This window comes from Anomalospiza imberbis, chromosome 16 (assembly GCF_031753505.1).
Source record: "Anomalospiza imberbis isolate Cuckoo-Finch-1a 21T00152 chromosome 16, ASM3175350v1, whole genome shotgun sequence".
Taxonomy (NCBI): Eukaryota; Metazoa; Chordata; class Aves; order Passeriformes; family Viduidae; genus Anomalospiza; species Anomalospiza imberbis.
In genome coordinates this window covers 1,846,037-1,868,669 of record NC_089696.1, presented here as the reverse complement: position 1 = coordinate 1,868,669, position 22,633 = coordinate 1,846,037, and the positions used below count along the sequence as shown (strand labels likewise).

Below are 22,633 nucleotides of genomic sequence, written 5' to 3'. Positions count from 1 at the left end.
TTTTAACCAGCTCTCTGTGGGTTTCCTTCCAACATGTTGCAGCTACTCCCTTCTCCTCTGCTCCCATCACAGACCCCCACAGGTTCAGGTAAAACTTCTTGCACTACGTGCACTTCTTCCCTGCTGAGCTCATTCCCAAATCCTGAAACAAAGATGGCTCTTGCTGCTCTGGGGCCAGGCTTTGAATGAGAACTTTACTGCAGCAGGTCAGGCTCTGTCCATGCCCCTGGACTGGTGCTGCAGCCAGAGCAAGCTGCCTTGCTGGTTTGCTCTTCCCCAGGAACTGACTCAAGCAGCAGCAGCTGCAGGCAGAGCAGGGAGGAACGTGGTTTGGAGGGGCTCTCCTCCTCCTGCAGCACTGGTTGTTCCAGGGCTGTGGGAAGAAGTTCAGGGGTTCTGTGTCACTGTGGAAAGCCCCAGTGAACAATCCTAAACCTCAGCAGGCACTGGGGGAGCCCTGACCCACCCCCATCCTGGCTGTGGATATTTCTGAGTAATAATGGAGCACTTGCTTTGGGAAAAGAGAATTTCATCCTAACCCACCGTTTCTTGTGGATTTTCTGGAGCTTATTCAGCATTTTCTTGTGGTGGGAGTTCAGTGAACAAACTGCCCTGCCCTGAGCTGTGTTACCCCAAGGAAGTGGTTCCTCTCCTCTCAGCTGGTTTTGACAGTTGGCAGGTGTTTTCCAAAGTGACTCAAACAGGATCCACATGTCCCTGGAAGCCACAGCAGGATCTACAGAAACAGAGCCAGAGCAGGACATGGGAAGTCAGGACACACTGAAGAAAATACGTGGCTTGTCCAGCACCTCACCTGCAAGGACAGAGCTACACCAGGCCCTGTTCCAACATTCCTTAGCTCTCACAGGAGACAGGCAGCTTTCCAGCCAGCAGGAGAGAAAGCTGGGGAAGCTGAAAGAGGAAATGAGAGCCAAGAGGCGGAAGAAAGCATCTGTAATGAGACATTTATTGATGTGCAAGTCTGTTCTGAAGGAGAATCAGCTGCTTCCCCTGGCTGGGCTCCCAGCTGCAGCTCAGCCACAGCCACGCCCTGGCAGATAAAAGGAGTGACCAACACCAGCCACAGTCCCTCTGTGGGGACCAGGACAGAACCAGAACAGGGCTGGGCTTAGAGATGTGCCCCAACACAGTGGTCTTTGCCACTGATGGCCCATGTCACTGGGATGCTCAGAGGGTGTCATGTGTCACCTTCTCTTTGAGCACAGAAGAAGAGGGAATAGTTAGCACAGATGCTCTAGAAGACCCCAATCTTCCCTGCAGGACTCAATCCCATTGTTACAGTGAGGATCCATGACTGAGCCTTCATCCAAACCTACCAGGATGGGGAAGATGAAGCTCAGAAAAAACAAGTATCGATCACTTGGAAACAGACTTGCACACACTCAGTTGTGTGCTATCTATCCAGAGAGAGCTGTAAGGCCACTTCATAAAATCCTAGACTGGTTTGGGTTGGAAAGGACCTTAAGGCTCATCTCATCCCACCCCCTGCCATGTCCAGGGACATCTTCCACTATCCCAGGCTGCTCCAAACCCCATCCATCCTGGCCTTGGGCACTTCCAGGGATCCAGGGGCAGCCACAGCTGCTCTGGGCACCCTGTGCCAGGGCCTGCCCACCCTGCCAGGGAACAATTCCTTCCCAATATCCCATCCAGTTCTGCCCTCTGGCACTGGGAAGAAACTTATCTTCCAGAGAGGCTGTGCTGAGGCCAGAGACTAAGGCTCCAGGGCAAGGAAAAGGACAGGAGAGTATTTGTCTACATCAGATTATATAAAAAAAAGGTTCTGTCAGAGTTCCCCAACCAGTAGGAGTTTTATATGACTAATGTTCACAAAAACAAGCACGTGCTGATAAAAATGTGCCTTCATCCATTGGCTGAGCTGCTGTCAGAAGGGTCAGAGCATCCCAGTCTAATCCTGCTCCTGCCTTTCTCAGTCAGGAACAGCAGAAAGCCCAGGGGCGTGGGGGGAGGGAGAACTTGGTGAGCTAAAACAGCTCCCTGAAGGCTCAGAGAGCAGAAGAGCAAGGAAGGTGTGGGGTACATCATGAGGAGAGCTTGGTGTCCTGTGGAAAGCCCCCACAGCTCTGGAGTGACACATTTTCTGCCTGAAGGGCTGTAGCTGTCAGACTGCAGCAGCAGCCACTGGGACACCAAACCCAGAGCGGGGGGACAGACCATGGGGGACAGTGGCTGCCCCAACAACCAGCTGCCCTGGCTGGGTGGGCAGCCAAAGGTATCATCCAAGGTGATGTGAGCAGGTCCTGGGAAGGGAGACCACAGCAGGGAGAGGCCTGGGAAGGGCAACAGGAGGGTGAGCACATACTACTGGAGCAAGGCTCTGGTTTAATCACACACCCACACACAAGGCTTGCTTCCCTGGGGAACTGGTGGCACATGTAGGGCTTGTTTGCTCCATCAACACAGAGCTTTTAGTGAAGATTTCTATGACAGCCCTCCCTGCCCTTGTCCTCCAAGCTTTAACAGGCCACAGAGGACTTTGAGGGCTCACCTGTAGCAGGGAGGGGTTGTTTCTACTGCAGCTGCTGCTGCAGGGCTGACTCTTCTACTGCTGGAATTGTCACTTCCACACCTGCCAGAGTCCTGGGTTGTTCATCTCCTCTTGCAACCCCTGACCCTGGAAGGGCAGGAAGGAAACTCCTGCAGCTCCAGCTGTCTCCTGCAGAAAGAGCTGGGAGCAAGGCCTGAGGCTGCTGTGTGCCCGACCCCAGAGTTTTCAGCCCTCCCCTTGATGCCTTGGGAAGGCTGACCTAGAACAGAGACAAGACAGAGCTAAAGAATGAAGTAGGGATTTATTAGGAGGCCTCAGTGGATCCACCTTGGGCAGCACAAGAGCCCAGCCAGGGCTGCACCCAAGATGAACCAAAATGGTCACAAAATGCACGACTGCTCACAGGGTCTCTCACTTTTGTAAGTTCTGCTCCATTTGCACATTGGAGTTCATTGTCCAATTACAGCTCCAGCCCATGAAGTCCCATCCTCCTTGTTTTTCTCTCTTCAGCCCACGTTGTTTTTGCTCTTGGGGCTGAGATTTGGATCATTTGTCCTTGGTCCCCAGCTAGAGCAGGAATTGTTTTGTCTCCCTACTCTGTGAAGAGAGCTCACTACCTGCTAATATGAAGCTCAGAAGTACACACTAAGGCAGCACGGAATCTGAAAAATATAAAACCTAAAACCTGAAGCATCACCCTGGCATTAAGCTCTGGGCTCCTTCTAAAGCCTCTTTCTGCCAAGGGCTAATATTTTTTCCCCACTCAATCTTCTTTCCTTTCCTGGACGTCTCCAGAGCACGAGGGTGAAAATACTTTCCTAAGGTCATCTTTCCTCCTTCCCTAGTGCTGAGTCACCACTGCACTCACCACGAGAACAGATTTTCATCTGCAGAGACTCAAAAGGATCTTGAGACACACAAATAATCTGGGCCCTTCCACGGACAGCATCAAGGACAGGCTGGCAGCCACAGACAAACATTCCTGTAACTTTCACTGAGGTTTCCCAAAGCTCTGGGCTTGGGATGTGAGGGAAATAACTCACTTGTCCCGGTGTTTTGTTGTTGCCCTTGTCAGAGAGGTGCTGGCCAAATTGCTGCTACACACAACACTGTAGTGTTACCCCATGGCTGCAGCACCCAGAGAAGTGAGAGGAGAAACATGTAACAAACACATCGACCAAGGCTCAGGTGAGCCAGGATGGCCCGAGGTTCTCACCCTCTTCAGCCCTGCTAGAGCTGGTGTCACCAGTCACCTGGTGGGAGCAGCAGGGCAGTGCTGGAGTCACCATCCCTGGGAGGGGCCAAAAACCAGTGGATGTGGTACTTCCTGCTACGGCTTAGCGGGCACAGTGGTGTTTGGTCAAAGGTTGCACTTATCTTGGAGGTCTTTTCCAGCCTTAATAATTCCCTGAAAGCACACGGGCTGGACACTTCCCTGGGCGAGATGAGCCAGGGCTGGCCCGGCAGGGGAGGGATCCGGGATGGCAGGGGAGGGAGCAGGGATGGCAGGGGAAGATTCCTGGATGGCAGGGGAGGGAGCCGGGATGGCAGGGCAGGGAGCCGGGCTGCCCAGAGCTGTTTACCCACCTACTGCGAAGCTGCTCATCTTTCTTAGCTCCCCGTAAGCCATGACTCCTACCCCCTTTGGGGCACATTCAGGCAGGGCAGGAATTTATTTCAAGGGATATCAAGCCAGGGTTTAGATAGTGTTTGACCTACTTTGTGACTGCTGTGGCACCACAAGGAACACCGCTGGGGGACACAGGCTCTGCAAGGCAGGGAACTGCAGGAGAACCAACAGCCCCTTTGACTGAGGAGCTGGTGGTGGATTTGGAGAGGGGAGGCTGCGTTCAGGCCCCTCTGAACAAGGGGCTCCAAATACTGCCTCAAAGTTTGCAGTTCCTCCTCAATCCCACTGCCAGCCAGGATGAAGGTGTGAGCAAGTGGATGCAACCTGATCCAAGGCAGCCACCACCTCTCTAGCAAAGCATTCCTTCACAGAACTCGCACACGTGGGACTTTGCCATCAGCACAACCCAAGTGACAGAAAGCTTCACGGACTCCAAGCTTTACCTCCAGTATCTCCTCATGAGGCAAAGGAAGCTTCCTGGGAGCTGGGCCTCTGCAGTGCCAGGCTCAGGGGCAGCTGCCTGCCCTGCCCTGGGCACAGGGTTCATGCAGGGGCCCCACACACTCACACTCCAGGGCTGCTGTCTGTAAAGAGGGAAAGGTCAGGCTCAGTCCCAGATCTGCCACCTCTGATCTGACCTGCAGCTGGAAATAAAGGTGTGGCAGCAGCTCCCCTGTGAGTGAGAGGAGACCACCAAACCATGGTGACAGCCACTGGCTGCCTCTGCTGGCAGAACTCCATAGGCCACAGCTGGGTTTTTATACAAAAACATTTATCCCTCATGGGCTTAGGTGGGGAGCTGAGGAGGTGGTGAGACAGGAGCTGTCCCTGAGAAATCATGTCTGATGCTCCAAGGGCTGGAGCCCCTCTGCTCTGGAGCCAGGCTGGGAGAGCTGGGGGTGCTCACCTGGAGAGGAGAAGGCTCCAGGGAGAGCTCAGAGCCCCTTGCAGGGCCTAAAGGGGCTCCAGGAGAGCTGGAGAGGGACTGGGGACAAGGGATGGAGGGACAGGACAAAGGGAATGGCTTCCCACTGCCAGAGGGCAGGGATGGATGGGATATTGGGAAGGAATTGTTCCCTGGCAGGGTGGGCAGGCCCTGGCACAGGGTGCCCAGAGCAGCTGTGGCTGTCCCTGGATCCCTGGCAGTGTCCAAGGCCAGGCTGGATGGGGTTTGGAGCAGCCTGGGACAGTGGAAGATGTCCCTGTCCATGGCAGGGGGTAGAATGAGATGGGCTATGAGGTCTCTTCCAACTCAAACCACTCTGGGATTCTATGAAATACTCCAGACAGAACAGGACAGACCAAGCTACTGTAGCTGCATCTCTGCAGGGGTTTTGGATGTGATCCCAGCATTAGCACAGAGGAGACTCCTCTGCTGTGCACCTACAGGACAGGAAGGACTGGGAGCAGCACACAAGTGACACACTCAGAGCCCACGACAAGGGCTCCAGGCCCTGGACATCTCTCAGGGCACTGAACAGCAGCCAGTGTCCTGCTGCCCTCCTGCTGCCCTCCAGAGCATCAGCACCCAGCTCCTCACTGGCACTGCCTATTCCAGCCTGTCCTTCTCTGGCCTTGGATGGGACTGGATGGACTGGAATTTTCAGAGAAGCCCAGGCTGCCCAGACAGGTGTAAATAAAATGCTGTAGCACTGCACAGAAGTGAGACCTAACATAAACCTCTGCTTCAAAGTGCAAGTGTTTCCCTGGGCTGTGGACCCTGAGTGTTTCTTTCCAGGAAATCTTTCATGGACTCCATGAGAATGGAAAAGCCAAATGCAAGGAAAGGCAAGGTTTGAGCTGTTCCCTCTGAGGAAGCATCCCCTGTCCTGGGGTTAGAGGTATATCCCTGGAGACCTTCTGCTGTACTCAGAGAGCTATACCCAGTTTTCAGAGCACCCCCCTCTGTATCAGAGCTTTGTTCCAGGATGGAGCAATGGCACTTTGGAGTGGATCCTCTTGTCTGTTCCATGTTCTCTTGCTGTGGAGCACTTTGTGTAGCTCTGGCTCTGACATTTGTATCCCCTGTGTCCAGCAAAAGGTGCTTCAGGAAATCTTCTGGCTCTACCAACCCCTCTTTTTCCGAAAGGTGAAATATTTCCAGCAGGATCAGTAGTCCAGGATGAAAGTAGACAGGTCTGCACCTGTGCAGAGCCCGCACTGTGAGAGGCACCAACACTCCAGGCTGTGCCAATGCTATGCTGGTGAAAAACCACAGCTGAACTAAAAGGTGAAAATCCTCCCCAAACAGGCAAAAACGTGCAAAAAGAGCCTGAGAAGGAAGGCAGTGCCAACTGCAGAAGTTGCTGAGTGTGATGAAAGGAGACAAAAAGCCTTTGTCTGCACTGCACAGTGTTGGATGGCCACCTTATCTGCACCTACATGTTCTGGAGTCTCTTACATAAGCACAGGATCTGCAATGTTCTATCCAGCAGGAGCAAAAATAGAGTTCTGCCTCCGCCTGAAATTCTTGCAGTGGGGGCGAGCAGGGGAACAGCCCCTCCCAGCCTCTCCTGCCACACTGGGATCCTCCACACTGAACCTTCCCACTGAAATTAGAAGGTGTTTGGTGCCAGAAGGTACCTGGCCTTTCAGGTTCCCAGTGAGGGGTTCAAAAAGTGATCACTGGGCTTTCCAAACGAGGCAACAAATTTGTTCAGCCCATCCAGATGTGCAGTTGCTGCCTGTGGCACCATTCCATGCACACATCTGGGATGGGAATGCTGAGCACCCAAGTGAAAGCTCTGTAGGAAGGATTTGTAGTCTCATTCTTGCTTACTGCAGCTTCCTGTGCTCACCCTAGATACACACCTGCTAAAACTGTGCCTAAAAGACATTGGCTCAGGAGGAATCTGCCTGGGAATCAGGCTCAGCTCCATTTCCTAAGCCACCTGGAAACCAGTAATCCGTATTTCTGGGAATCCTAGAGAGGAAAGTCAAAGACTTCTCCCCACAGCACAGCATTGCCAGAGAAGACAAGAAGGACTCACCCAAGCAGAGAGTGTTTGACATGTTTCTCCTCCAAGTTCTGCTGCAGGGAACTGCCTGAAGCTCCAAAGAACATTTACAGTCCAAGGAAATGAAAACCTTCACCCAAGTGCCTGCACCAGGATCTTTGAGGAGACCTGTGGAGAATGACAGAAGAACTCTGGTATGAGAAAATGAGGTGTTTCATCAGCATTGAGAAACAACAGAAATAAAACAAGTGTGAAATGAGGGATGCTGCCTGTGTGGGAGTCTGGCTGCCTGCAGCACACACGGGTGCTGGCTGGGCTGGGGACTGAGCTGCTGACTTCATCACTGACACCTCTGCAGGCACCTTGAAAAGTGTCCTAGAATAAATCTTATTAAATTGACAGAAACATCACTATTTTTGAGCTAGCCTTCTATGAAGGAAGACTGAGATCAGCCATCAGGCTGGAGTTAGGAAGCTGGGTTTCACCACCTGCCACACTTCTTCAGCCCCACTGCCACTCCTGTGTGGAAGAGGTTTCACAGTGACTTCCGTGAGCCAGAGAGAAGTTTGATTAGAGGATCTACGTTTACCCCTGAAAGAATTTCCTACCAAGGTCATTGACATAGGAACCAAGAAAGAAAGAAGGATAAATAAGAGAAACCTGCAACTGCCTGTTCCAATGAGCACTTGGTTTGTCTTTCCTGACCAATGAGTAAAGTGTAAACCTCTGAGTCTTGTAAGGATGTATAAAAAGCACGCACGCTAAAATAAAAGCGGGGTTTGAAGCCTTCTGGAGTGTTGCTTTGTATTGTCTCAGCTACGACGCTCCTGCACACCAGGCTGGACACACACAGATGTCACCGGCAGCACACGGAGAATGTGCTCTTCATTAGTGGCTCTGTGAGCAGCTAAATGAGAGCTGACACCATCTATTAGGCACCTTCCTCTGAGTGCTCTGCAACCTCTCCAAACCGTGTGAGGGCTGCTTCTCTGCACAGACACCTGCTCCAGACGGCATTTGTTTGAGATGTTCCAACAAAATAGTCCGGCCGTCCCTAAGAACACGAGGGGAGGGCTGACAACGCTGCTTGTGCACCTGAACATTGCAGCGTTGTTTTCGGGCAGCCCCAGCGGCCGTGCCCGGACGGGACGGGCCCTGGGCTGCCGAGGGCCGGGAGCCGCTCGGCGCTGCCTGCGCTCCCTCTGCCGGCACCAGAGCTCCGGGAGCAGCCTCTGGGAAAAGCCGCTGGCACCGCCCTCGCCTCCCGAGCGGTGCCCAGGGCTCCACAACGGACAGAGGTTACCCCACAAAGGCTTTTCCACCGGCACAGTAACAACCAGCGCAGCGCGACGGTGCTGGAGCAAACGGGGTCAGCTTTCCTCGGGCAAAGCCACGCTCTGGACCTCCAGGCTACAACCACGAATTATTTATTGGTACAAACGCAGGAATAATTTACTCAAAACGATTTTGGATAAAGCAGCTGGACCCCTGCTGTTTGGAGACGGACCCCTCTTGTCCCAGCCGAGAGCTGAACAGAGGAGAGGGGGCAGAACTGAACACGAGAAGCAGGATGGAAGCAGACCCAGCACTGCATGAGGCACCCGAGCAGCTCTGGGAGCAAAGCCAGCCCTGCACAGGGCACCTGGCGCAGGTATTTCATGGGCTGGTGTTTCCAGAGGCCGATTTTGGAGGGAGCCGAAGCGAGAGGTGAGTTCCTGAGAGCAGGAAATGGAGGCCTGGAGTGCAGTCCTAATGACCTTCCTAAGGACCCCTGAGGCTGAGATCGCGTGAAGAGCCGGGGTCTTACCCCCAGGCTGAAGCCAGCAGCATGTGCTCTGCACAGAGGAGCTCCCCAGCCCGGCGCGGCTGGAGCTCTGCCCTTCTGCTCTCGCAGCACGGCCCGGGGGAGCTCAGAGCTCCTCTTCCTGAGCTCCCTGCCCGAGCTAGAGGGGCTGCTCGGTACCACGGCAGCTGCCCCACAACCGGACTGGTCTAACCACGACTAGTGTGCAGCCACGACCGCAACGACAGAGACAGCGGAGGCAAAACAGTCTCATAAACACCGGGGACGCTGTCGCCGGGCCAGCGGCACAGGGGAGCTCAGAGGCGGCAGCAAGGAGGCCGCAGCTGGGACACCTCGCAGCGGCGGAGCCCGGGCTGTCCCCCGGGCCTGCACCGGGCCCGCCCGTTGCCATGGGAACGGGCCGTACCCGGTGTCCCCGTGTCTCGGCCCCGCCGCTCCGCGCCCCGGCACGATGGTTCCGCGGGGGGCGGTGACAGCGCGGGGGGAGCACGGCCCCTTTAAGAGCGGCGCCGCCATGATCTGCCTGGTGCTGGGGCTCTTCGCCGGCCTCTTCCACAGCGGTACGGGACGGGACGGGACCCCCGGCCCTGGGTCTGAGGACCCGGGATCCCCGCTCCCCTTGTGCCTGAGGGCCAGCGACCTCCCTTTCCCGGGAGAGACCCCGCGGCTGAAGGCCCGGGCCAGGCCCCCCTGTGCCCTCTGCGGCCAGGACCGCCCTGCCCTCCCCTGCGGGAACCTGGGAGCCCCCTGTGTCCCCACGGCTGAGGGTCTGCCACCCCTCTGTGCCCGCTTGGCTGAAGGCCCGGAGGCGTCTCCTTCCCCCCTCAGACCTCTGCCCTGTCCCTGCAGCCTTCGGCGGGGTCAATGAACGAACCTTCGTGGCCATCAAACCGGACGGGGTCCAGCGGCGCCTGGTCGGGGAGATCATCCGGCGCTTCGAGAGGAAGGGGCTGCAGCTGGTGGGGATGAAGCTGCTGCAGGTGAGCGGCTGGGCCCACCCAGCCTGGGGGTCCCTGGAGTCGAGGAGCCCCTGCAGCCCCCCAAGCCTCGCCTGTGCTGGTAACTGCTGGGGGTTCTGCCTTCATCCGGCCCATACAACCTGCTGGTGTCATTCCAGCGGCAAATCCTCGCAGCTCAGAGGAGAATTGGCACTGGGAGGGGCGATTCCAGCCGTGGGCAGCATGTCTGCCCTTGGCTGTGCCCGTTCTCCAGGTCTGTCACTGTAAGCTGGCAGCTGGAAACTCCTCTCTGTGTCAGGCTCCTGGTGTTTCACTCCTGGAACTGAGCATCTGTGCAAGAGCTTAATTCTCTTAATTTCCTGCATCCCTGAGGCGCAGCCCTTGCCCAGATGCCCCGTGTGGGAGCAGACTAAGCTCTGTGCTCTGTGCAGGCCTCGGAGGAGCTGCTGAAGGAACACTACATCGCCCTGCGGGACCGTCCCTTCTACGGCCGCCTGGTGAAGTACATGAGCTCCGGGCCCATCGTGGCCATGGTGAGTGCTGGCCAGGGCCCCTGGGCAAAGGAACAGGGACAACGTGCAAGGTGTGAGCAGCAGTGGCTGTTGGCACAGTGGAAGGAAGGTGGTATCTCCCCTCAGAGCGTCTCTTGAAGCTGTACTGAACTGCAGGGATGTTTTCTGTTGTAAATTAAATCATAGAATGGTTTATGTTGGAAGGGACCTTAAAGGTCTCATTCCACCCCTGCCATGGCAGGGCACCTTCCACTAGACCAAGGTTACTCTAAGCCCCATCCAGCCTGGCCTTGAGCGCTTCCAGGGATGGGGAGAAATCCACAGACAATTTGGATTATTTTCCAAAATCAACTTTGGAAGAATAATTTGGAGAGACCCTTTGCTGTCTCTCACCCGGGTGGATCCGGTGGGGAATTCAGAGGGCTGATGTGACCTGCTGGGGCAGCTGTGGAAGCTGATCCTGGTTTTGCCTTCCTGTAGGTCTGGCAGGGCCTGGATGTGGTGAAGACAGTTCGCACCATGATCGGGGAGACCAATCCAGCTGAATCCAGGCCTGGCACCATCCGAGGAGACTTCTGTGTTGAAGTCAGCAAGTGAGAGCTTTGACTTCTTCTTCCCTCAGTGTTTCAGGGCATCCTGTCCAGGCATTTCTGTGCCAGGCCTGCCTGAGCCACATGAGTCTGCATTTCCAGAGCAGAAGTTCTCCCTTTTGTGCTCAGACCAGAGCTGAGCTCTGCTTCGCAGGGTTGACTTTAATAGGAGGAAGAGCCTGGGTTGTGTCTTTCTTTCCTCCTGAGTCCTCTGTTGAAAGCAGGAGGGCTTTGCCTGTTTTCCTCTGGTAATTGGGACTGTCAGGCTGTGAAGAGGAAGGGGGGCTCCCACTCAGTCCTTTCGTGGGAGCAGGTGAATATCCATGGGTGGTGACCTTGGGTGGCCCCAGCCTGGCTTGTGGTAGACACAGCTCTTACTGAACCATCCTGGCTTAGGTCTGTTTCCTGGTGTCTGATTCAAAACCTGCTTTGATGGAAGGGGGAAAATCTGGAGGCACACCTGGAATCACTGACATAAAAACATGCACATCCCAGAGCCACAGCCACTTGCAGCTCCTCCTGTAGCAAACAAAAGGTTCCTCAGCATAGGAGGGGGCAGTGCTGGGAACTGGCACTGCTGGAAGGATGACTGGTGTGGGATAGGAGGGGATATTGTGGGACTGGACTGGCTCCATCGCTTTAATGAAATTGGCCAAGGGGGAATTTTGCAGGCTGCAGCATCCCTCTCCCACCTTTCTCAGCTTGGTGAGAGCTGCTCCCTCTCTCCGTGCCCACAGGAACGTGATCCACGGCAGTGACTCGGTGGAGAGTGCCCAGCAGGAGATCTCGCTCTGGTTCCGCCCCGAGGAGCTGCCGTGCTGGGAGGACACGGCTGCACACTGGATCTACGAGTGAGCAGCAATGCCAAGGGAAGGTCATCTTCCTGCTGGGACACAGCACACTTCCATCCATTTCGTGGCAGCTGCTGGGGCTGGCTGCAGATCCTCTGTGGGATTCCTCTTGTGTCTGAGGGATCCTGGAGCTGGGCTGTGTGTGGAACTCTGGTTCAGCTCCTGCCAAGGGGAGCTCTTTCTTTTTTTCTCTCTCTGCTCTAGTAAGTAGTTGGTATTGTTGCTCTGTTTGCTGCAGCATCTTAAATCTCAAGTAGCTCAAGCTGATTAATTGAAGCAAAACTTGGGCTCTTGGCCCATTCCTGGGTGTTCTCATCCCTGCCTGGAGCAGGAGAATGTGTTTTCCTTGCTGCTGGGAGAGGTGCTGGTCACGAGGTGATGGGCTTGACAATTTACCTGCATTTCTAGAAGGCTTTTCACCAGAGGCTCTTAAACAATTGGGCCGCTGTAGGATAAGGAAGCAAATTCTCATTTTGGAGTTCATTCCAAGACAAGGAATGAAGGATGGGACAATTCTCTCTCCCTCGGTGGGAGCCCTGTGTGCTGGGACTGGCAAAAGCTCACCCAGTTTCAGATGTGATGAGTGAGTCTGTGGAAGGAAGATTCTCCAAACGCTGCTAAACGCACAATTCCTCAGGCTCTGCTTCCTGGGCTGTGGCTGCTGGGAGTGGGAAGCAGCTCCTTCAGGCCTGCTCTGGTTCTCTGGGGCTGCATGGCCCTGACCCAGCCTGTCACCAGATTGTCCCTCCGTGGTCATGGGGTCCGTGCCCCACTGATGTGAGGCAGCAGCACTGGGGCAGCCACAGGAATAGAAGGGGGAGAGGGAGGCAGGGAAGGATTTGTGGACCTGGGGCTCAGAAAGGACTGTTTAGGGGAGTATTTACTTCTCTCTTGTGCACAGCAGAGGCTGTGAAGTCCTGGCACTGAGCTCTGGCAGGTCTTGAGATCTTCCTTGTCCCCCTGAGAGCTTGCAGTGGAGCTTTTCTGCTGGGAGGGTATCTGGAAACCAGTTTGTAACAGGCTGGACACCACCTGTGAGCTGTCCCTGGGCCTTCCAGCTCCTCAGAGTTGTGCTGTGTCTGAGCTCCCTGTGCAGCCTCACCAGAGCAAAAGCACAGGGACAGTGACATGGACTCCTGCCATGGAACAGGGGCACAGATAAACCGAGGGAACAAGATCCTCAGGGCTTTCCTGTGTGCAGGATGAGTTTGACCTGTGCCCTAAAAGCCTGTCCCTGTGCATCCTCAGCTTTGTAGGTGCTGGGAATGAGGGCAGCTCTTAGGGAGCAGAGTGAAGTCGCCCCCCTCCTGCTCTGTGCTGGTCCCAGGGTGGTGGGGCTGCGCAGGACAGGGCTGGGAGGTCTCCCTCCAGTGACTGGGGCTGTCAGCTGCCTCAGCCAAGGCTCCTCCTGCCCTGGGGTCTTCTCCAAGCACCTGTGTCCAGCTCTAAATACCTGACAGATCTCATTTGTTCCTGGAACTTGTCCACTTGGCTGAACTTGGAGTCTGGCCGCAGCAGGGCTGCAGGAGAAGGTGCTGGTGAAGACCGAGATGTGAAGCCAGTGGGAGAAAGGCCATGTTGTTTAACAGATGCATTGAGAAGAGCTGTTGGCACCAAGAACTGCCAGCTCTGACACAGGAAAACTCTGCCCAAATAACTGAGCTTCATCTCCTGCTGTTGCCTCTTCCTGACGGATCCCTCTTCTCCCTGTCTACATGGACAGGATTTAAGGTGCCTCCCGTTTGAAAGTGCACTGAAATCAAGTCAGATAACAGACCTGACTCATCAAGCCACAATCCCAGGCCAGTCCTCTCCTCTCTGTGTGTGTAGGTTTGGTGTCTGCCATGACCTCGTCCCACTCTGGGGCACGACAGAGCAGCAGCTGCAGGGAAAGGGCCCCCAGAGACACTGCTGGGAGCAGGTACAGGAGCTGAGCTGTGGGGGGTCTTCCTTGAGCCCCTGGGGACTTTTAATTGCTTTGCATGTTGGTTTGTGCTGCTTCTCCTCTGTCCAAGACTGTGTTAAACTGTAATAATAAATGTAGAAGCTGTCTGTTGTTCCTCTTGGGGCCCTTGAAGGCAGGAGGCTGCAGGTGCTTGTCAAAAACAGCCTGGGCAGCAGCGTGGAGGGGAGGTTTTGGGTGCAGCAGCTGTGTGTCAGAGCGGGAGGAGGTGAAGGCAGCAGAGATGCCCTTGTCTCTGCCCTGTGCAGGGCTCTTGTGCTTCCCTGTGAAGCAGAAGTCTGGCCGGGGTGATGTTCAGTGGAGCCAGGCTGATGCTGCAGCGCCACATGCTCATAGCAGCAGAAACAGCAGGGTCTGTGCTCCTGCAGGACTCACAAAATTCCAGAATAGCTGGGGTTGGAAAGGACCTCTGGAGATCATTCAGTTCCCTGTCAGAGCAGAGTCACGTGGAGCAGCCATCACAGGAATGTGTCCAGGTGGGTTTGGAATGTCTCCAGAGCAGGAAACTCCACACCCTCCCTGTGCACCTGCTCCCATGCTTTGCCACCCTCAGTGTAAAGAAATTCTTCCTCATGTTGAGGGGGGACTTCTTGTGTTTTAGTTTCTGGCTGTTGTTCCTCCTCCTGTTGCTGGGCACCACTGGAAGAGCCCTGCAGCATCCTCCTAGCTGGACCCCAAGCCCATGTCAGACCCTGGTTTCTGCTCCTGGGGCTTTTCCCTGCATTTTCAGCAGTGCATTTGCTAAGGAGTTAGGTCTGAGCTAGTGCTCTCAGCCAAACACAGAGTATTTGAAAATGAAAGAGGGTTAAAAATTTTATGGGATGGGAAATGACCATGTTCTCTCCAGTTTTGCTCCCAGCCCTGTTAGTGGGAACACAGAGCTCCAGCCCCAGTGCAGAGCAGGACAATCCCCTCCCCCAGCCGAGCTGTACCCAGGGAAGAGTTGGCTCTTGGCTGCCACTGATGGCTCCTGCTGAAGTTGCTGTCAACCCCCAGGTCTGTGTGCTGGGCTGCTCTCCTGCCTCTCATCCCCCAGACTGTGTGTCCAGCCCTGTCCCAGGTGTAGAGTCCAGCACTGCTGCTGCTGAATTTCACACAGGTTGTGACTGCCCAGCTCCCTGTAAGGGCCCTTTGGGGCTCCACAGCCCCTTCCAGGTCACTGTTGTTGGCAGACCTGCCTAATGTATGTTAAATTCCTGAATCTGGAGCATTTCTAAAAACATTCAAGAGCACCAGCCCTCGAACAGAGCCCTGTGTGTACAGCCCCACTGGTGAGTGTGCTTTTTCCCTCCCCTGGAAAATCTATTTCCATGGGATTAATGGGATTCCCCCCCCGCCAAACCCTTTTCCTTGGATTTGGAAGGTTCTCCTTTCATTCAAGCCTCGTCCCAGCTTTGCTGCCATATCCAGCCACCCAAATCAGGGGATTTTTGGATCTTCCTACACATCTGGATGTCCCAGCCCCTTCCCCAACATCCCTGGAAATTCCAAGAAAACCGGGCTGGATACAGGGAAAGCCATTTGGGGCCATTCCTGATGTGACCCCATTTACTGTAATCCTCTGAGCTTGACCTGGCACTGCCTGCTCACCTGTAAAGGAATAAACTCACTGTGTAAGGGACAGTTTATCCAAGAGTGTTAGAGATGGCAGCAAAAGCTTTGCTAAAACCCCCAAACAACCACATCTACCTTCTTCCCTTGGTCAGCACAAAGGTGACTGACACAGCTGGGAGGAGGGGCTGATACCTCAGAGGCTTGTGTGGCCCTTCAGAGGGACCTTGATAATGCCAGAGCAGCAAGAGAGGAACCTTCTGGAATCCAGCACAGGCAGAGCAGGGTCCTGCATCTGGGGAGGAACAACCCCAGGCACCAGGCTGGGCTGGGGCTGCAGCTCTGTGGAGAAGAGGGTGACACCGACTTGTTCTGACCAGCCCAGGGGCCTAGGGGGGTTCCTGGGGGGCGTGAGGGAGGGGATCCTGCCCCTCTGCCCAGCCTGTGAGGCACACCTGGAATGCTGTGCCATGACAGGAGGGACATGGAGCTCCTGGAGCTGGTCTGGTGGAGGCTGTGAGGATGCTGAAGGGTCTGGAGCATCTCCCTGTGAGGAAAGGCTGAGGGAGCTGGGGCTGCTCAGCCTGGGGAGGGGCCCTCAGCCCTGGGTGTCCCTGGGTGCAGGGCAGAGCCAGGCTCTGCTTCAGGGCCCAGCAATGGCACCAGAGCCACGGGCAGTGACTGAGCCCAAGAAGTCCCAAATGAACATGACAGAAAACCTCCTTGTACGCTGGAACAGGCTGCCCAGAGAGGCAGTGGAGTGTGTGTTACTGGAGGCATTTCAGAACTGTCTGGACACAGCCCTGTGCCCTGGGCTGACCCTGCCTGAGCAGCTGAGCCACTGTGGGTCCTTCCAGCCCGAACCATTCCGTGACTCTGGGGAATCAGTGCCTGAGCTTCTCACAATTGGGAATTAAGCAGATGAAGCAGGACCTTCCCCCTGTGAGCCCACACTGGCTGTGACTGCTGCCTGTGTGTCTCTCAAGGGGTTTTCAGCACCTCCCTAAATAACCTCCAGGATTTCAGCAGACACTGAAGTGGGATTGACAGGCTTGTAGGATGCAGGGTCTTCTTCCTTAAGTCTGCTTGAGAACTGGGACATTCAGCACCTTCCACTCAACAGAGGCTTGTCCAGACTCCCCAGACCCAAGAATAACGGAGAGCTCCCAGGATGACATCGGTCAGCTCTCAGTGCCCTGGGATGGATCCCATCGTGTCCCGTCCAGGTTCAGGGTCTGCTGGGAGTTTGTCATCTCCAGCCAAGGTCTTCCAGCACAGGCCTGCAGCCTTATCCACACGAGCCGCTGTTGAGATATACTAGATTACTCTATTGCGCCTTACCGTTACACACATTCCCTACGCTGCATTTCATTCTATGGAAGAAACCTGAGCTTGTTTAAGGGACGCGAGGGGCAGGATGAACGCAGCTTCCTGGAGGCTTCACGCCCCTACGAGGCTCCACCGAGCGCTGCCGGGCGAGGGAAGCGGCGGCGGGCAGCGGCGGCGGGCAGCGCTCCCCGCCGCTCCCCGCCGCTCCCTCAGGGCGCCGCGCGCGGGCCGCCGGGACGGGGCGGTGCCGGCGGCGGGGATTGGCCCGCCGCGATCACGTGGGGAGGGGCAGCCGTCCGCGAGCCTTTCCCTCGAGGTGTGGCCGCGGCGGCGGCCGCTGATTGGTCGCGGTGCGAGGCGTGGTCGCCGGGGCGGTCGCTGATTGGCCGTGGCGCGCGCGGCCCGGCGCGAGGGCAGCACCGCCCACGTGACGCGGGCGCGGGCCCGGAGCGGCGGCAGCGGCGGCCGCGTCCCGCCGGCGGTGAGTGAGGGAGGGCGGGCCCGCGGCCTCGGGCCGCCCCTCCGCCCCGCGGGCCGCGCTCCCTCCCGCGGAGCTGCCTCCCCGGGCCCCGCTCAGCCCTGGGCCCCGCTCAGCCGCTGAGTCCCGCTCGGCCCCCGCCGGGGCCGCTGTCCCAGGGACAGTGGTGAGCGGGCCTCCGTGCAGCGGGAGATCGGGCGGCCCGAGCGCAGCCCCGGCCCCGGGAGGTGCAGCACAGCCCCGTGTTTGTGCCCAGGGCTCCTGGGCCGCGTCACAGCGAGTCTGGCGGGCTCGTTCTGTTTCCCCGGCTGCTGGATTTCCTTCAGCCCTTACAAATGGAGCTGTGGTGTGAGGGGAGAGAGCTGCAATGGAACTGGAGGGATAGCGAGGAACTTCCAGTGTTGGAGGGAAGACTGGTGCAAGGGTTGACTTCTTTCTTTCTTTCTTTCCTTTTTCTCTCTAACGATTGCAGCAAGCGCTCGCAGCACGGCCCTTTGTCACTTCCCGGGAAAACTCCAAAAGCAAAGCGCTTGTTCTGCTGTCAGCGTCCTCCGTTATCCGCGGTGAAACCCATCGGTGCAGCCCGACACAGCTTTCCTAATGCAATGGGAACGATGCCGTGAGGGCTGGTAAGGCTGGGCCATAGCCATGACAGAGCCCCACAGGGTGTCGTTCACCACTCTGCACGGGCCCCTGAGCAGCAGCTTCCTGAAGAGGTCTCGGAAGGACGAGGGAGAGCAGCCCCCGGAGGCGGAGCCGGCGGCCACGGCCGTGCGCATCACTCTGACCCTCTTCGAGCCCGACCACAAACGCTGTCCCGAGTTCTTCTACCCAGATCTCCTCAAGAGCTGTCGGGGGAAAGTAAAAGGGGGTTCTTCAGGTGACAAGGTGAGTGTCCCTGGGGGCTACAGGAGCCTGTGTTGTAGCTGAGGGTCTCAAGGGCTGTCTCAGCATCGCTGTTCTGAGAGCTGGGTCTGTGGTTGCTGCGAGGTGGGAGGAGGGTGGGTGAACATCCTGCAGGCAGGAGAACTGTCCCACAGGCTGGGGTTCTTGTTGTCAGGCCACAGTGTGTCACTCCTTTGCCCTGGCTGGAGTTTGGTGTTGGGAGGGTGTTGTGCTGCTGGCAGGTGTGGGATGTGATGCTCGTTCAGGTTGGAGTGGCTGGATCTAAAGTGAGTTTTGGTACCTGGGTGGCTGGCAGTGACAAAGAGCTGCTTTCCAAAGAGCCCCGAAGGAGACATGAATGAAATCTCCTGTAGCATATAAAGTTTGAGTTAGGAGTGTCTGTCTATGGAAAGAAACTTACTGGATTCTGTTCCTTTTCCTGTTTGCCTTCAGGTCTGTTAGCAGTCAGTTGATGTTTTATGCCACTTCATTTTGGTTTTTGTTTTTTTTTGAGGGTTGGGAGGAGCAGAGGCAGGTAGAAGATCAGCTAGCAGAGCACCCAAACCACAGGAACACTCTCAGAATCCCAGCATACTTTGGCTTGGAAAGGGCCTTAAAGCTCATCCTGTTCCAGCCCCTGCCATGTCCAGGGACACCTTCCACTGTCCCAGGCTGCTCCAAGCCCCATCCAGCCTGGCCTTGGGCACTGCCAGGGATCCAGGGGCAGCCCCAGCTGCTCTGGGCACCCTGTGCCAGGGCCTGCCCACCCTGCCAGGGAACAATTCCTTCCCAATATCCCATCCATCCCTGCCCTCTGGCAGAGGGAAGCCATTCCCTGTGTCCTGTCCCTCCATCCCTTGTCCCCAGTCCCTCTCCAGCTCTCCTGGAGCCCCTTTAGGCCCTGCAAGGGGCTCTGAGCTCTCCCTGGAGCCTTCTCCTCTCCAGGTGAGCACCCCCAGCTCTCCCAGCCTGGCTCCAGGGCAGAGGGGCTCCAGCCCTTGGGGCATCTCCATGGGCTCCCCTGGACTCTCTCCAGCAGCTCCAGGTCCTGCTGCTGTTGGCCCCAGGGCTGGGGCAGCTCTGCAGGTGGGGTCTCACCTGAGTGGGGCAGAGGGGCAGAATCCCCCTCTCCTGCTGCCCATTCTGGGGGCTCATCCCAGTCCAGCAGTGTTTCTGGGTGCTCATGGCTGGGATGAGTCCAGCTGTCACCCACCAACAGCCCAAATCCTTCTCCCAAGGCTGCTCTAAATCCCTTCATCTCCCAGCCTGGACTGATGCCGCAGGTTCCAGGTGCAGCACCAGCATTTGGCTTGGTTGAACCTCGTGAGGTTCCCATGATCCCAGCTCTCCAGCCTGCCCAGGTCCCTGTGGATGGCCTCCCCTCCCTCAGGTGTGTCAACCAGACCACACAGCTGGGTGGCATCTCCAGACATGCTGAGAGTGCCCTGATCCCACCGTCCATGCCACTGGTGAAGATGTTGATCAGCACTGTCCTAAAGGTTGATTTATCTGAGCTTCTGCCCAGCTGCTCCAGTCAGGATGGGTTTAATTCCTGTGGTTTTGGTGGCAGTGTGACAGGATTGGCTGTAATTGTTTTACCCCTTTTATTTCTGCAGAAGAAAGACCCAGCTGATCCCTTCAATGATGAGGAAAAGGAAAGGCATAAAGTGGAGGCTCTTGCTAGGAAGTTTGAAGAAAAATATGTAAGTGTTTCTTCTCTAAGTTATGTTGTTCTTTGGGCTGGGCAGTGCTGTTCAGGTCTCAGGCGGTGCTTTTAATGCTCACTGGCTCTCAAGTTCCTGTTCTTCCCGAGGCCTTTATCCTGGCTGCCATGTGCTGGTTTTTATGTTCTTTTTCTGTCTCAGGGCTGCAGAAATAGTTCAGATTCATTTATAAATCAGATGAGTCTGATTAAAGCGAATTACATGAACTAAAGTGAGCAGCAAATTACTTACTGTGATTGATAAAATTGAATTTTCCTTAAGCAAAAACGAATTCCTCTGCCTTGTTGCTGTGGCAGGATGGAATGTTCCAAGTCTCTGAGCGTGGGGCTGTGATGAGTGCACTGCCCTCAGGACAGTGCTGCATGGATCTGTCTTACCTGTTCCTTTCTCTTCCTCCTTTTGCATTATTTCTGTGGTTGACACTAAAACCACACTGTGGTTTTTGTACCCTTTGGCACTTTGGGGTAGCAAGTTGTGTGTTGTTTTGTGACACAGCTTTGGCCCATGGGTCACCCTGACACACTCAGTGTGTGTTTGATGTCTGTAGTACTGAGTCTGTATCTGCTGGAGCACTTAGAGAAGAGCAAGCCCTATGGAAGAGAGCCCTGGCAGGAATGTTGAAGGGATGCAGACCCAGTTCAGTGTGGGGTCTGGCTGGCAGTTTTTCATTTGGCTGCACTGTTTTGTTTCTGTATGACAAGGCTTAAAACTGGATTTACCACACCCTGGGAGTACTGTGTGATGGGAGCCAGCCCTGGCTTGGTTCTGCTGGAGCTTTTCTGTCCTGGAGCCAGTGTTGCTGTCCTGTGTCAGGGTATCTCTTTGGTACTGGGAAAGAAAAGTGATCACAGTGTCCATGTTTCCTTGTTCAGGGTGGCAAGAGGCGCAGGAAGGACCGGATTCAGGATTTGATTGATATGGGGTATGGCTATGATGAGTCCGACTCCTTCATCGACAACTCGGAAGCTGTGAGTGCTGGGCGTGTGAGAGTGGCTAAAGGTGGCTGCCTGGGAGGCTGGACCTGCACTGGGAGTGAGCCACGAGGGTGCTAGGGCCAGGCAGTGACAGCTCCTGGGGCAGCTGCGTGGCAGGAGATGCTGGGAGGCATTCCAGTGTGCTCCTGGGGGAGCACAATCTCCTCAGTCTCGTGACCAGGGACAGCACTTGAGGAGATGGCTGGAGCTGAGTCAGGGAGCTTTAGGTGGGATATCAGGACAAGGTTCTTCCCCAGGGCATGGTCAGGCACTGGAACAGCTTTCTCAGGGATGTAGCCACAACACCAAGCCTGTGTGAGCTCCAGAGCATTTGGACAACGCTCTCAGGGATGCACAGTTGGGATTGTTGGGGTGTCTGTGCAGGGCCAGGAGTTGGACTCAGTCCTGATGGGTCCCTTCCAACTCAGCATGTTTTGTGATTCCATGAATCCCACTGCATCTTCCAAGCAGCTGAGCTGTGGAATGAAGTAACCAAGGTCCCAATGCCAGTAAAGTGTTCTCTGTTATTTCCAGTACGATGAGCTGGTTCCTGCCTCTCTCACTACCAAGTACGGAGGGTTTTACATCAACTCAGGAACGCTGCAGTTCCGGCAGGCCTCTGAGTCTGAGGATGACTATGTCAAAGAGAAGAAGAAGAAGTGTCCCAAGGTCAGGAAGGAAGCTTTCTCAATTATTCCCTCTGTTACAGCTCAGAGCTTGCTGCATGAAAGCGTGTTAACATCCAGAGTTTCGTGGCTTGGTGTGGACAGAATAGGGATAGGCACTTGAAATCCCATTGTATCCTAACATTTCTTAGTAAAATGAAGCATGTCTGGCATGGATAAGACTCTGGTGGGGTTACCCAGCTACCTGGTTCCCAGAGCAGAGGTGACAGCAGCTCCCTGTCACCCTGGAAGTCACAGCATTATGGGGATGCTGTCAAATGCTGAAGGCAACATGTGCCAGAACTGTGGTGAGGGATGTAGAGGGGTTGGGTTAATGAGTCCTGTGTTTTCACATTCCTGGGAGAGGTCCCAAAGTAGCTCTGGGAGTGCTGGTAATGTTGTGGGAAACTCTTTGATTGTGACTCGTTTTTAACCCTCTGCAGAAGCGGAAGTTGAAAGATGGGGGTGAAAAAATAAAGAAGAAGAAGAAGGATGATTCTTATGACAAAGAAAAGAAATCTAAGAAGTCCAAGTTTCCAAAAGCTGGGTAAGGAGGGAATTCTTGCTGCTCAGCACCTTGTTTCAGGCTTCCAGGTGGCTGTAGTAGGAACCTGTTGCAGTGTGGGGTGGCTCGAATGCACATTGCAAACACCAGCACATTTTCCAAACCCCTGTTGTTTCCCAAGTGGGAAAGAAAGGCAGGGGATGAGCAGGAAAGGAGCACAGCTCCACAGCAGCAGTGTGTGAGCAAAGGGGGGCACAGCTGGCTGCAGGAGTGGTGTTTTTGGAGCTCTGTTTAGGCACTGGCAGTGGGAACAGATATGGAGAGGAGAGAGAAAGATAACTGTTGGGATGAAGCTGTGGGAGGAAAGGCAGGTGGGAAGGGCTCGGGGCTGTACGAGTGTGGGGCTGGCAGGGAGGGAGGGGTTACAAGGCAGGCTGTGTTACTGCTCTCTCTGGGCAGTCCTTTGCACTCCTGCCCAAAGTATTTCTTGGATGAGTGCTCAGCTCTTTTGTAGCTTTTGGGCTGTAAAATGGAGTGGTTTTTGTTTTGACTCATCTTGTGCTGTAGCTCTGTCCATGCTTTGTTCTGCCTGGCCTGTCTCTTTCAGTATCTATATCTGTTGCTTTTCCACTCATTTCCTGTAGTTTCCTCCTAAGTTTTTTCCTTCTTCCTTTAATTATTCTTTGTAATTTATTTTTTTCCTGCATGGATCTGCTTTTGGGCAGC

The 22,633-nt window shown here is 55.3% G+C and overlaps 2 protein-coding genes and 1 long non-coding RNA gene across 10 annotated transcripts in view; 2 read left to right on the top strand and 1 right to left on the bottom strand.

The window, feature by feature from the left end:
• Positions 1 to 953: 953 nt before the first annotated feature.
• LOC137483466 (uncharacterized) lies at positions 954 to 9,191 on the bottom strand. Its single transcript, XR_011004476.1, has 2 exons — positions 7,151 to 9,191; positions 954 to 2,656 (listed from the first exon to the last, which is right to left on the bottom strand). It is a non-coding gene; the product is annotated as an uncharacterized lncRNA (long non-coding RNA).
• A 151-nt stretch (positions 9,192 to 9,342) lies between these two features.
• On the top strand, positions 9,343 to 13,885 carry NME3 (NME/NM23 nucleoside diphosphate kinase 3). Of its 2 annotated transcripts, XM_068206535.1 has the most exons (6): positions 9,343 to 9,481; positions 9,771 to 9,901; positions 10,312 to 10,413; positions 10,873 to 10,985; positions 11,720 to 11,833; positions 13,664 to 13,885. In XM_068206535.1, the coding sequence occupies exons 1-6, from the start codon at positions 9,373 to 9,375 to the stop codon at positions 13,863 to 13,865; spliced, it is 771 nt and encodes a 256-aa protein (XP_068062636.1). In that variant the 5' UTR covers positions 9,343 to 9,372; the 3' UTR covers positions 13,866 to 13,885. The 2 variants fall into 2 exon arrangements, with proteins under 2 accessions (XP_068062636.1, XP_068062637.1); XM_068206536.1 differs by having other exon boundaries at positions 11,720 to 13,885.
• Positions 13,886 to 17,603: 3,718 nt separating this feature from the next.
• Positions 17,604 to 22,633, top strand: part of UBN1 (ubinuclein 1) — a 34,536-nt gene continuing 29,506 nt past the window's right edge. For 5 of the 7 annotated variants that reach the window (XR_011004467.1, XR_011004469.1, XR_011004468.1 and 2 more), the window contains exons 1-5: positions 17,604 to 18,042; positions 19,656 to 19,742; positions 20,636 to 20,731; positions 21,272 to 21,406; positions 21,846 to 21,949. Coding sequence is in view for 3 of the 7 variants with exons in the window: in XM_068206475.1 (XP_068062576.1) it covers positions 17,803 to 18,042; positions 19,656 to 19,742; positions 20,636 to 20,731; positions 21,272 to 21,406; positions 21,846 to 21,949 (662 nt within the window). In the remaining 4 variants the exon portion in view is untranslated. The remainder of the gene's footprint in view (positions 18,043 to 19,655; positions 19,743 to 20,635; positions 20,732 to 21,271; positions 21,407 to 21,845; positions 21,950 to 22,633) is intronic. The other 2 variants (XR_011004470.1, XM_068206477.1) reach the window with 1 other exon arrangement.